Raw genomic sequence first — 14093 nt, 5'->3', positions numbered from 1 at the left:
ACAATATTTTTGCCTACTCCAAAGCACGCTCCTAGGTGATCTGGCCATGCTATGCTTGAAGCCACCAGAGGAGGCTTATTAGAGGTCAGGGTTCCTGGAAACTGCACAAGTTCTTAATCAATGACTCAGCGGTTAGGACGAACATGACTAAAACGTGAATATTTTGAGGCCAACTATCCCTCAAACACAGTCCAAGTAGATAGTTTGACATTTGTATTTCTTAAGCATTTAAACTCAACAATGATAGCATAGCATAGATTGTAGAATCTTCTAGTAATGGATAGACAGAAACAAACAAAACCCAAATCCTAGCCTCATATCCGATAGACAGAAGTACCCAGAGCTCAAGGTTATGACCCCTTCAAAGTCATCCCACAATTCTTCCTGCCTGAAGACTAGCCATAAGCTTCTGGTACTGAGCTTTGAGCTGAAATGTACCCTTCATGCTTCCCTTCCGACCTCAATCTGTTTCCTTCTATTAGAGGACCACAGGCCACTTGCTCCCTCTACAGTCAATAAGAAAATCCTAAACTACAAAAATTAAAGTGCAAAAGGTAACATATCACATTAACAAATGAGGGAGTACATTGTATAAAGGCTTTATTTGTACAAAACAGTTTTTTATTTACCGCTCACTGTCCTTTAATGGAAACCCTGTGTATCACACAGCACAAACAGGTTTGTGACCACTGCATCCCACATGTAATAAGAGAATAAAATGCTTGTTTGCAGCTCATTGCTTCTTAATGCATCACAATATCTGCTGCAATCGCTCAGCAGTTTCCAGGTCAAGTTAATAAGCCAAGGTGGCTTGGGTGGAAAAAGTGAAATGATAAACAATGGGTTGTCCATCACTTCTTAAACTTCACTGATAGGCGTAGCTGGACATCACAGAAGAAAACGTCCATTAGATCGCGTCCAGCCTCATTTGCAATCCTGCCAATCAGCTCCCCACCAGCGCCAATGACAAGTTTCTGTGGAATGGTAAATATTTGGTTACAGAACTCCAGAGTGACTTAAAATGGGGCCTTATAATTTAACATCCATGAGTCAAAATCCTTGAAGTCCATTCTATTAAACCATTAATAATTAAGTTTATTACAATAATAATGCTAACAAGGCCTCTGCTTTCCAGTATGCACACATTCCCCACTACCAGCCACAATTGCTATTCAGCTACCTTATTATAATGATTGTTCCCTATACTTCTTCGATAGGAAGCTCATTTGGTCAGGGCCATGTAACCTTCGGTCTGCAGAATATGTTACCACTGTTTACAGCATGATGATTAATAGAATAACCACAGCTAGGACCCAAGAAATCGCAGACATGGCCAGCATACCATGCCAGTCTGGAAGATGCTGTATAACAGCATTTTATCTGTAGAGACAGGTTGTCTATCATTATATCAGTCTTGCTAAGCTTAAACGTTCAAAAAACTACTCACCACATGGTTCTCTTTTGGCACTAGCAATGTCTGCTTAATAATCAGTTCTCCACCAGAACCTTCCTCCCAGAATTCTGTGACCTTTAACAAAATATTTACAGCAATAAGGTGAAATGTCTCTACGTTCCAATACATTGCAAGTTCTAGCAGTAGATTGATCTGCATACACAGAACAACCCACCAAATGTAAAGTATGTTTAAAGAAATAACTCCAAGATGTAGTTTATTATAAACATCGTGTTCAACGAACTTATATTTTGTGTGACTAAAACCATGATAAGACTCAAGTATTATGTACACAGTAAAGCTGCAGAAGTCACATAAAAATCTTGGATTCCTCATTGGTCATGGCACTGTTTCTCGCTGTACTGCAAAACACTAAAGGTGCATACACACTGGGCGATCAGGAAATACAGTACGATTACGACATCGTAATCGTACAGTCGTTCCGGATCCCCTGGAGTGCCTACACTGAACGATCAGTCATCCCTCCCTCATCACTGAACATGCACAATCTGTCGTTATCGACAGATTTCAATTGCGTGAACATGCAGCAAAATGTTTTAACCGACCAGCGGGAGCGCGCATTGCTGGTCGTTTCCGTCATTATAGTGCATGATGTGTGCACGATTACTAAGCGATTGCACGATTACGATGTCGTAATCGTGAAATCGCTCAGTAATATCGCCCAGTGTGCACACACCATAAGTCAAATGATGAGAAAACTGCTGCTGATACAGTTAGCAATACCTAGGTGGTCTCAGCCAAGCTTTAGGAAAATGGAATAAAATTGGTCAACACAAAAACACAACCATTAGTGTCACATTTTCTATTTTTTTTTTTTTTTTACAAATTGTACCTTACATTTCAGTTCAACAAACGTGGTTTATCACATTGATAAGAGCAGTGGGATTAGATCAATGTGACTGGAAGACAAATCACATTTGGTCCAGTGCGTTCAGTAAGTGAAGAAAGGACAGGACCTGTGTCAAATGTTTTTGCGAACAGGATACTTTAATATCTTAGTGAAAAATCCCCTATAGAATAATACAGTTTCCATACAATAGCTGTAGTCGTTTACCTGGGTGATATTGTAAGGTATCTCTTTAGGCAAATACTCTAGTAACTTCTCTCTGATAATATTGTTGCAGATTTCCTGTGGTGACTGGGTGGTAACAACCTCACTATGAAATTCCCATTCTCCTGGTTTGGCGAGACTCATTAAATAATTCTGAAACAAGAAAGGAAAAGAAATACATCGCTGATGACATAAGGCAAGTATAAAACTAGAATTGCATGTGAGGGGCCCTGGCTGCTTGGCTTACCACCACCCGTTTTCTTACGTTCCTTAATAAAGCCGCTTTTACAAATGGATCTTTTCCTCATAATGTTATGAACACGCACAGGGAAATAACGTGACAAAGCGGCACTGCGCTTACGTGTCTGGTACGTTTTAATACTTTAATGATATTGCGCAAATCTGCACGCGGAGTGACTTGCATGCTCCTTGAAGCAAATCACCTTCTAAATATATTTATCTTACCAAGCAAGCGTAAAAAGAACCACCGCTCATGATAAAGCTGCCCCCCCATTGTAATAGGTGGTTAGCATTGCTGCCCCGGTGTGCCGTGGGCTCGGGTTTGACCCTTCCTATGGTTCCCTTCCAAAGTCCTGACAGCCACTAAAGCCAATTTCTAGTAAAAAGCCTATTACTGTGCTTGGATTAACATATTACAGAGCACAGTACAATGAAAGACTGTTTAGTGAATCATACAGGTTTCTGTCCCTGTGGAGTTTAGCATGTTTATTTATGCTATATAAATAAGGGATAAGTAGTTTGTAGCTCATTTAAGTTTCAGACCACCATACTATTTCAGTACAATTACACATATGGCCCTCCTGGATCTGCCCATCATTCAGCTGGAATCTTGTGTATAAAATCCATATTCTTAATACTGTAAGCTCTCAGGAGCAGGGTCCTCCACCCCCTTGGCTCTCACCCTGCTTCTATCCTTAATTTCTTCTGTCCGCCCTTCTCGCACGCAGGATCACAGAGTATTACGGTTATTAACTAGCTCATCTTGTGTAATAAATTTCAAGGATTAATTTTTGCCCCTCTACTGTCAGTTTACCCCATTGAGATTCTCCATATACTGCCCTACAGACACTTTGTGGCGTCAGATGAACAAAAGATAATACACATACATAAGGGTGCAGTTGTTGCACTTCATTGTGCCCATTGGGAACGAACACACCGGTGTCTTTATTTCCAAATAGGCAAGTGCATAGTATCAGTGCTATGGCCCAAATGTAATACCCTGAGAGCCCGTTAGCTTGTAGATTTAAAGAGGCAATAATTTAAAAGCCAAAACCAGGTTGGTTTAGTCTTTCAAATTTTTTCGTCTTTTAATCTATAAGCTAAAAATCAGCAGAATCACACTGTTTCCTGAAACCCGCAGGTTATAGCATATGGGTCTATATTGCACTGTACCCCATTTGCAAGAAAGGTGAGGTGGAGAAGATCATTATAAAGTTATTATTATTACACAGTGTGCTTTACCTTTAAAGTCTCAATTTCTTCTCCGTTTATGGCCGACATCATGAAAACTTCTTGGAAATAAGGCCACCCAGTCCTGTGTACCAGTCCTTGTCCAGGAGCTGGAGTGACCCCTGACAACCGATCTTGCTCTATGGCCACCTCTAGATTTTCCCTGCTCTCCTGCAGTGTTGTGTTCTCTTCAATCTTCATTGATGGCTCATCTTCATCTTTTCTAAGCTGGTGGTCTGTTTTGACTTTTTTACCAGACGTCTTTAAAGATTTCACCATGGCTTTCTTCCCATTTACTAATCCTTCAGTCAGTTTACCAGTTATCTCCAGCAAAAGGCTTTTTTGTTTTAAAAGATCAATCTAAAACAAAACCAGAGCATAGCAATATATGAACACTACTATATATTATAATGCTCAAACATTACGACAATTGTCAAGCAAGCATTAAGCACCCCAATTCACACTGCTCCTGAACAGTCTAATTTACAACCGTGGGTAATGTACATTATAGAATCCGTTTCCACTGTAATGCCAAAATTCTCTTATCATACAGCATTTGTAACTAGCAGGTCCACAGACTGCTTTAGAAGAATCTACTTGAAAAATTCTGTAGTGAGAGCTTGACAAACTCTGATCTCCTAGGCCGCAATTCAACGCAAAGCTGTAAAGCCCTGGGAGGGTACTCTCGGAGCTATGCAAGTCACTGCACTGTTAAGTCGGAGAATGCCAGTTCTCACAACTTAACCTCGGTGTTTAGTAGCAAGAACCGGCATTCTCTGACCAAAGTGCTGGCCGCGAGGCTGTTCGCGCCGTGGTAAGCTGGAAAGCAGCCATGCGGCCGTCACTTTTGCCGGATTTCTCCTCGCACACTCTGCTTGGCCGGCCCAGGTGCTGGCTCCTAAGTTTCGTCCCTTGTTACCAACAGCTGGAAAAATTGAGCCGTGCCTTAGGCACACACCATCCCGGCAAACTTAAGAAGTGCAATGCTTCAGATACACTTACACCTCAGTGTCTATAGCAAATTATACTGATCTACGCATTATTGATCCCATTTCTACCCTGAGAGTACATGAGGTTTGTTAGGAAAAGGATAAAGATCATTAATAGGAAAAAAATAAATAAATTACTACCACAACAGGTGCAAGAACAATTAATGATGGACCATGAAATTGCTTATTTGCTCATGTAGACTGAGGGTGCATACAGCATCGATAGAAAATAATCCCGTGACCCTTATCAGTTTCCTCGTCCCTTTCCTGCATAATGGCAAAATGCAAACAGACAGAGAACATCCAATCAGCACTGTAAAGTATTAAAGTCATTTTTTTCTGTACTTACCTTGTTTAGCACAAGTATGCTGGGGATATGGGAGTACTGAGACAAACAACTTATAACTTCCAAGTGCAAAGACTTTCTCATCCATTTATCCGAAACATCCACCAGAACCACCACTGATGTAAGGAGAGAGCAAATGGAATTACCAGAATACACTGAACCTAAGGCTTTTGTTTTGCTCTGTTTATTCTGTATTTGTTTAGGTTTGTAGCTAGTCACCCATGAATATCTCCTGATATAGAGGACTAACAATGACTAAAAGCAATATACATATAACCTTTAAAAAGTACACCAGACTCAAACAGATCTTCATTAGTGCAAGGCATATAGTGAATAAGGCTGACACCGCACAGCAGCTACACGTCTGTCACGGCCCAGCTCAGTACTTGCATCTTTTCCCTGCCATTCCCTATGCTGCCAAATTAAATACCACCAAAGGTGCGGATAGATCCTCTTCAGTAGATGTACCCGGACGTCATCATTTACTATCCACGTGGACAGAGTGGAAATCGTAACCTGTGGCGAGTGAAGCGAACCCGTGAGGGTAGAAATTTCTACTGTTGGTGGGCAGAAGCTACAGTTGAGACAAAATAATGGCGCTGTCAGGGCATGGAATCGCACTTCCGCCCTCACTCCATGTCATGTCCGGTACATTCACTGAAGGGGATCTATACACAACCATGCCCCAATCTGTACAGGAAAGATAATGCAGGTAGATGCAGCGTGATAACACCAGGAAGGCGAGATGGGGGGTGAGGAAATGGAATAATTACAATATATACAATAATGACATTTATAGAAAAGTAGATAGCAAGTACTTTGTTGGAAATTCCCAGTTAAGCTTCAAATTTTGTTTTACTCAAAATCTGCGGGAGTTTGTGCTGCCCAGGGGTTTTGATTACGTTCATTTGGGATGTGCTTGGAGGAATGATCACCATATCACATCTTTGATGGATGCGGTTTAGGGCGTGAATGCAGCGCAGTATCACGGCTTCTGGAATATCATGGCAAATATATTAAATGCAGCTTTATACGAGTAATTGTATTACAATCTTTATTCATACTCGCACTGCATCTGCACTACCCTTCTGTAGCATGGAGTGTATAATCGCATATATACCTGAACTTTATTTTAACATTGCGGGGAAAAGAGTGTGGAGGGGGTGTGCGTTGGTCGGGGATTTGGGGGAAGAACATGTAGAGGTAAACAAGGACCTCGTAAAAGAACTTGTATGTAAAATGGGCACCTTTAATACGGCCCTGGTGCCATGATGTGTGGAGGGTAATTGAGGCAAACAGCTGCATAGGGAAAGGAGCAGAGATCCTATCAGCATAGAGAAGTGATGGAAGGATCCTGACAAACGTGTGCAGGAATACCACCCTTTTGTCAAACGCACTAAATATAAAAAGTTCAAATACCTATCTTTTTTTTTTTTTTTTTAATGGTAATCAGAGTATGATGCACAACTAAGAAAACTACTGCTCAGATTTAAGTTATGATACACACATTTTTTCTAAATATTCACTGATCAAGAGCAATCTCACTATCCCTGACAAGACATTATTACAGTAACATATGTGAAGAATATGCAACACATTTATTGTCTAATTTGCAATTCTAATCTAGTGCGAGCCGACATTTGCTGGAAAGGCAGCTCCTTTTATAACAAATGGTGGACATTTAAAGCCAGGCCTATTTCAGAATGCCTCAAGGGTATTGCAGTCTGTAGCTACAATTTGTGCCAGCAGATACTGCCTTCATTAATCTTAGCATGGGATATTCTCAGAGTGTAAAGTGGTCCATTTTACATATATTGTGATAGATTTCTACTTTCAAAGCCAGTCTGCGTTTGGTGTGTACCAGTATGAGCACGTTTCCTGCCACAGGGGATGTGGAACGCTCAGTCTCATAGCGACCTTCTCAGAACTCTTAGGAAAGAAAGTGTAAATAGGAGAATGTTCTTACCCACGTCTGCCGACTTCATGGACTCCCACGGGTCCACCTGCAGGGACTTCTCCAGGTGATGCCTAAAAATTAAGTCACAATGATCAAACTTATATGTTATGTTTCTTATTCCTGCTACAGTAAAGAGAGACTCCCTCCCCTATGGTACGGAGTTTATTTTCACGGTACTAAATGCACTATTTGTGCTACAGGATCATACCTGGCCTCCAAATGAAACCGACCCTACCTGGAAAAGGGACAGTTTATGCTGTGTGAGCTCTGTGATATCAGACTCTCTCCCCCCCATGTTAGAGCTAACTATCAGAGTTTCTGATAATGGGGTACATTGAGTGACAAAGAGGGAAATTCTTCTTGTGCTAGCAGGTGGCCAGCTAGGTTTAAACAATATGTAGTCTGTAGGTGGACAATAAATAACGTTGAAGCACAATGTCGACAGTAAACGTGTTAACATTAGGGTTAGAGCCAGTATACTCACTAGAACACTCAGTCAGATGACTCTGCCGGATCTGACAGCCAAATAACCGCAGAGACCTGGAAGAAGCCGCTGTAACCCGTTGGGAACAGGTAAGTCACCGCTGGGCCAGCAGGGATGATGTGGACATTGCAACATGTCGACACATGTGGAATATCGACATGGTCAAGGTAGTCATTATGACCATGTTGACATATCACACCCGGTAAAAAACCTCTGCTCTAGGAAGGTATTCACACAACCTGTAGCTACAACACAATTAACAAGGTAAAACAGTGTTTGTGATGTTTTTTTTGTAGCTGGTAACAAGGTGGGATGACTGGTAACATATAGTGTGCAAGTGTGTATTGAGTTGGTGTTTAAGTGGGGACGAACCTTGTTGATAACAAAAAAAATTCATTGTGGAAAAAATATTTAGTGTGTCCCCAAATGTTCTATATTGGAAACTCCAGGACAAAAAGGTCACTTAACATGGTTAAAATTGGAAATGCATCATCAGTGGAAATCATTGAACACTGCTTGAAGATATGCCTCTTAAAAATGGACTTGTACAAGGTTTAGGGTACTACATGGTGCAAGGAACCCCTATGATGGTATGATCCAATGAGACCTGAAAGGGAGGACAAGGCCTCAGATTTTTTTTTTGTTTTTAACGTTCTGGCTGGGATATTTATATAAAAAAAAACAATAAAAAAAAAAAAAACCACACACCACACTTTGGCCCAGTGTGTGTGTTGGGAGAATATTAAAAATAAAATAAAAAAAGACTGCCAGCGTCAAAATGTATCATTGAGTAGCAAAGCAATTGTAGCAGTTGTGGGCTGTAAAGTGACATCTCTGGTATGAAGCTGCTTACTTTCTTTTTCAAAAGTTGTTTCAAATAAAACGTGGAGTGGTATGTCTAGTGTACAGGTTATGAATATTGGGCAAAGTGAAACTATCCTTTAAATCTTGAGGCCACTGAGCACATCGCTGAGAAATACTGTACACTAGAGGCACTGTAGGAAGGGGTGTACTAACATTTTAAGTAAATATAGTATATTTCCACAAAAAATTAAAACCCACTTGGGTAACAAAGATGGTTCATATTCACTTTGCCACTCAAACAGCAAACTGCTAAAAGCCAGGGCATGAAATTTAGTAAATGGGAAGTAAATATCAGGCGACTGATGGTTCCTGTTTCTTTTACAAGTTGGAGTACCAGAAAGCTCAGTCCTACACTTGTGTGCTCAGTCACCCATACTTTTTGTGCCACATGAAACAATGTAGATGCTCTGCCATGGGTAGATTCTCAGACTTCCGTACCTATATTTTAATTTAGCATTCAACTTTGCTTATAGAGTACCGGGATCTTAGTATTAGCATTCTCTCTTTTATGAAATCTCTATTTTTTTTTTTTTTTTATTATTATATCGGTACGGTCAAGAGTAACACATAGCTGGTTGGGAGCGAATGGTTAACACAAAGGATACGGGAAGGAGTAGGAGAGAGAAGGAGGAATGAAAGGAAGGGAGAAGTGAAAGAAGGAAGGGAACCCTGCAATCAGTAGGAACCATGCAAGGGTACCCCCATGATGTGCAAACCACAGGGTCCAGACTGTATGGAACTTGTTGAACATGTTGTTAAGAAGCTCAGACATATACTGATCCACTACATCCTATTTAGAGGGTGGTTTAGTCAGCTTCCAATTTTGTGAGAGTTGGCAATGGAACGTATCAAATTGGCAGTATGTTTGGGGGCATAACAGTAGGTGCGTTAGGTCTAGAGATGACGAGTGGTCTGTGACCTGTACTTTGAAAGTTTTAATCATGGCCCAGAACGGAGTGAGAACATGGCATGACCACCAGGTGTAAAAAAAGGTGCCAGGGTGGCCACATTGTCGCCAGTAAAGGAGAGACACGTCTGAATAAGTTTAATGGAGGGGATGTAGTCAGCATCCCGGCGTGTGGGATGCCGAAGGTCTAAATGCCGGCGCCAGAATCCCTACAGCATCGGGATCCCAGGACCAGTGTCCCGACTGCCGGCATCGGTTAAGTATTGGGGGTTAGGTTTAGGGTTAGGCACTAAGGTGGGAGGGTTAAGTTTACGGTGCGGGAAGGGGGAGGTTAGGTTTAGGCACAGGGGAGGGTTGTACTATACTTACCTACAGCTGTCGGGATCTTCACTGCTGGGATGCCGCTGTTGGTATTCAGACCAGCAGCATCCCGACTGCCGGCATCGCATACCCAACCCTTATGGAGGTAGCCTGGGACCAAATACCACTTGGTGAGGGACTTCATATTTTTCTTTGATGGCAACACTGATGATTTAAGGGTGTTGGAGCATATCAGATGCCAAGCCACCAGGACCAGCTTGCGACCAGGGTCTAGCTCCCAGGCCTGTTCTTGAGGAGACATGAGACTAGAGTCTGGGGATAAGATAGAGCAGTAGTGCTCAAACTCGGTCCTCAGGACCCCTCAAATGGTCACGTTTTGCAGGTAACCCAGGTGTTTTCATTGCTCACTGACACATTTTAACAGATCCACAGGTGGAGATAATTATTTAACTTGTGATCCTGTGATGAGACCTGTAAAACATGCACTGTTTGGGGTCCTGAGGACAGAGTTTGAGAACCTGAGAGAGAGTAATAGAGATGGGAGATTACACCTCTGTTCAGATAATGATAGGTGCAGTAGCATTCAATAGGGGAAAGGCTTCTAATGGGAGACGCGAGGGTACGGATAAAGTGTCACATTTGTAGGTATTGATAAAAGTTAGTGGAGAAGATCCTGCGTTTTTCTTGAAGCTCCTGAAATGTGTGGGGAAAATTTACCAACTACATGCTGGGTCCTGGAAATGCCTGCAGTGGTCCAAATTAAACCATTTCAGAATGCTGGCCCGGTGGAAATAATGGATGATTCAATAAGGGAGTCATGGAAGAGGGGTGTTCGGAAACATGGTGGCAGGAATTGACCCTGTTCCAATGTTGCGTGAGCAGAACTGTGGGGACTGACTCTGCAGAGTTCGCTAACAAGGGATGTGCAACAGCAGGCTCGCATTCACCAACTCACCCACCAGGTAGACCCAATGTTTAACGTTCAGAGGGGTATGACATGCCAGCATTTAACTGTGGCGCATAGCGTCATGGTGTATATGAATGTCTGGTAAGCCCAGGCCATCAGCAGTGGAGAGTTTAAATATCAAATTTGTGTTAACATGCAGCTTTCTGTACTTCCAAACAAAGTGTGAGCAGGAGCTTTGCAGGGAGTAGTGAACGGAGGCCGACACTGGGGAGCGTTTGGAAAAGATACAAAATCTGAGGGAGAATATTTTTAAGGCGTTAACTCGAACTATCCGAGAAATACATAGTTTGTGCTAAGTCAAAAGACACTGTTCTATGTGGCCAATGTAGGGGGTAGTTAGCTTTATATAGATGGGCGTATGTATGACCTGGTAATGCGGATGCCCAGATATTTGAGAGGGAGTTAGCTACTGAAAATCAAAGTTGAGTTACAATAAACTTTTAAGGAGGGTCGGGTAGACAGAGCATGAGGTCCTCAGGTTTAGAATGGTTTTCTTGAGACCGTAACAAACTCAGACAGCTGCCTGAAGAGGTTAGGAGTTTCGAGAGGACATCATCTACAAAGAGAAAATTTATAGCGAGTGTCCTTAACCACATTGCCGTAGACATCAGGGTTGGAATGAATTCTGGAGGCTAGAGGTTTGATCACTAAGATGGAGATCAGTGATGAAAGAGGGCAGTCCCGTCTAATGCAGTTAGCGATAGGAAAAGAGGATTCTGCCTGCTAGGGCAGAGAGGCTGTGGTAGAGGGCTAGGATGGCTTGGAGGAATTTACCTGAGAAACCAAATTTTAACAGAGTTTGGGTCATGAAAGGCCAGGCAATCCTATTAAAGGCTCTCAGCATCCAGGGCAAGCACAAGATAAGGCATTTGAAGACTGTTAATGTGATGGATGAGATCAATTGTGCATCTAGTGTCATCCAGCGCCTGCCCGGATGGATCAGGGACAGTAGGAGGGGCTTGTCAGGTTTGGGGATTATAGTATGGCCCCTTAGTCACACACCCCAATATTTAGTATTTTCAATACAATGAAGTTGGTATATAGTCGCAGATTAAACAACAGTGTGTGGCGAGATGGATGGCGTGGCTCACTGGAACCGGTTCTCATTCTTTCACCCTTTTTTGCAGGTTAGCGTCCGAGCCGCACACCGCTGCGGCATGCACGGCCAGCGTCCAGGGTACTCGTGCACTGTACTTTGTCACATTACTGAAGTAACACGCATATTTGATATAAAAAAAAATGTGTTGGCATGGCTCAGCCACATAATCTGTGATTTCAGGACAGAACAAATGTCCTGTGGACAAATCTGTAAATCAGTGATCGCAAAATATGCGCTAAAGCACGTTTTTACGTGCTACAGGAAGTTTGGGACCCAGTTTTTAACACTCAGTGGGTCCTGCAGGATGCGCTGTGTGCGCTGCCGCAGCAGCTAATCATCCCCGCCGGCGGCGTCTTTTCAACCAATCGCTGCCGGCAGATTCTCATCAACCTATTGCTGCTGGAAGAGTCTCCTCCTCCGCTGGGCACAGACCGGCTGGCTGGAGATGGAGAACTACACCTCCCAAAATCCCTGTGTCCGCCGGCGCCTTCTGCAGCTGCCACTCCCCGCTCCCTCGGACTCTCCCTGTGCCTCCCTCCCCAATATTAGCCTTCTCTACTGAACCTCCCACCTCTTACGTCTCCTGCAGGCTGGCAGCACATCCTGTAGGTGAGTAACGATGGTGGCTACATTAGTAACAGTGTGTATGCTGGTAGTACAGTGCTACTGTGCATGTGAGGAGAGCTGGAGGCGCAGGCACTGATCACAAGAGCTGGCAATCTACCTCCCTGTCAGAGGGAGGTAGATTACCAGCTCTTGTGATCAGTGCCTGCTCAGTATGTACGTGTCCTGTGTATCTGTGTGCAGGAAGTGACTCTGTGCATTGTGGGAGATCATGCACTGGTGCCCCCGAGGGTATGGAAGAGGGGTGATAGAGGCTCCGGGCAGGGTGGGTAAGAGGAGGGGGTGCACCCAGTGTTCTACTTTCCCCCCACGTGTGTATGTAGAGGGCAGCGCTCAGTGATTGCTGTGTGTGCACAGTACTGACCCCTGGGGATTCTTTCTGGTTACTGCAGTAGAGGAGCATTAGTCAGTGCCCCTGGCACTTATTCCGGGCAGAGGATTAAAGATTATATGGGATATATTTATCACAGGGAAATAATCCCACCATAGGGTGTCTGTATTAGTTCTATAAAGCTTTTTTCAGAGCAATAAACATGATGCTCTCATTCCTCTGAGACACCTATGCCTGCTGTGAGCTACAGAACTCACACTCCATTCTCCAGCTGCCACTGTATTTAGTGTCCAAATCTGTAAATCAGTGATCGCAAAATATGCGCTATAGCGCGTATTTACACAGCTAGTGCTCACTACCCAGCTGTCCTGGTCCATATTGTCCCCTCTAATACTAAGCAAAACACCACAGGTCATAGGTTACCCCCATACTGTTTACTTCCATAATAAATACACATCACTATAGGCAGGGATACTGGATTTATCTTACTGTAAACTACCTTAGTGGTAGTGTGCAGCTGTCAGGACTGATATTGAAAATAATTTTGCAGTTCCACAGCATAAACACCTTACCCCCAGCACTGCCTGTCCCTAACCTCCCCCTTGCCCCAATACTACCCCAGTTATCTACCCTTGTCCCCTCCCTAGCCTTAGTACTGCCTGCCCCTAACCTCTTCCTTGCCCCCAAGTACTGCCCCAGATGCTATCGACCTTTTCCCCCTTCCTACTGCCAGCACTACCTGACCCTAGCCCCCCTACTTGCCCCCAGCACTGTCACAACTACTGTTTGCACTTATCCCTCCCTACCCTAACTCCCCTCTAGCCCAACTTCTCCCTGCCTTTACCCCAACTGCTGCTTGTCCTTAAACCCCTGTATCCCAACTGCTTTCTGCCCCCAGCACTGTCCCAACTGCTGCCTGCCCTCACCCCCCATAATGTGATGGGACCCAAAAACAGTTGAGTAGGACCCCTATTTATCAAAATGAGGGGTCCCTGGGACCCACAATTTTTTTCACTCAGCGCGATCGCTGTGAAATCATCTGCTCTTCTCTATCTATGTCACTTTCTTGCAAAATGAATAGGTTCCTTTGGATTTCAGTATAATCTCTATGTGGATGATAAATTTACTTCTAAACTTCTCATCTCCGGATTTCTCACCATCTCTGCTGACCCGCGCTACTGACGGTCTGTCATTTCATATTCAGTTCTT

At 43.3% G+C, this 14093-nt stretch overlaps 1 protein-coding gene across 1 annotated transcript in view; it reads right to left on the bottom strand.

Moving 5' to 3' along the window:
* Positions 1 to 583: 583 nt before the first annotated feature.
* The window catches only part of ERAL1 (Era like 12S mitochondrial rRNA chaperone 1), a 32670-nt gene continuing 19160 nt past the window's right edge, over positions 584 to 14093 (bottom strand). The window contains exons 6-11 of the mRNA XM_088459004.1: positions 7297 to 7358; positions 5334 to 5446; positions 4008 to 4355; positions 2529 to 2678; positions 1448 to 1528; positions 584 to 974 (exon numbers count right to left, since the gene is read on the bottom strand). Coding sequence (XP_088315130.1) covers positions 852 to 974; positions 1448 to 1528; positions 2529 to 2678; positions 4008 to 4355; positions 5334 to 5446; positions 7297 to 7358 — 877 coding nt within the window. The 3' untranslated portion in view covers positions 584 to 851. The remainder of the gene's footprint in view (positions 975 to 1447; positions 1529 to 2528; positions 2679 to 4007; positions 4356 to 5333; positions 5447 to 7296; positions 7359 to 14093) is intronic.

Source organism: Taudactylus pleione, unplaced genomic scaffold, assembly GCF_031769625.1.
Source record: "Taudactylus pleione unplaced genomic scaffold, aTauple2 ptg000886l, whole genome shotgun sequence".
Lineage (NCBI taxonomy): Eukaryota > Metazoa > Chordata > Amphibia > Anura > Myobatrachidae > Taudactylus > Taudactylus pleione.
This window is presented reverse-complemented; position numbering and strand designations above follow the sequence as displayed.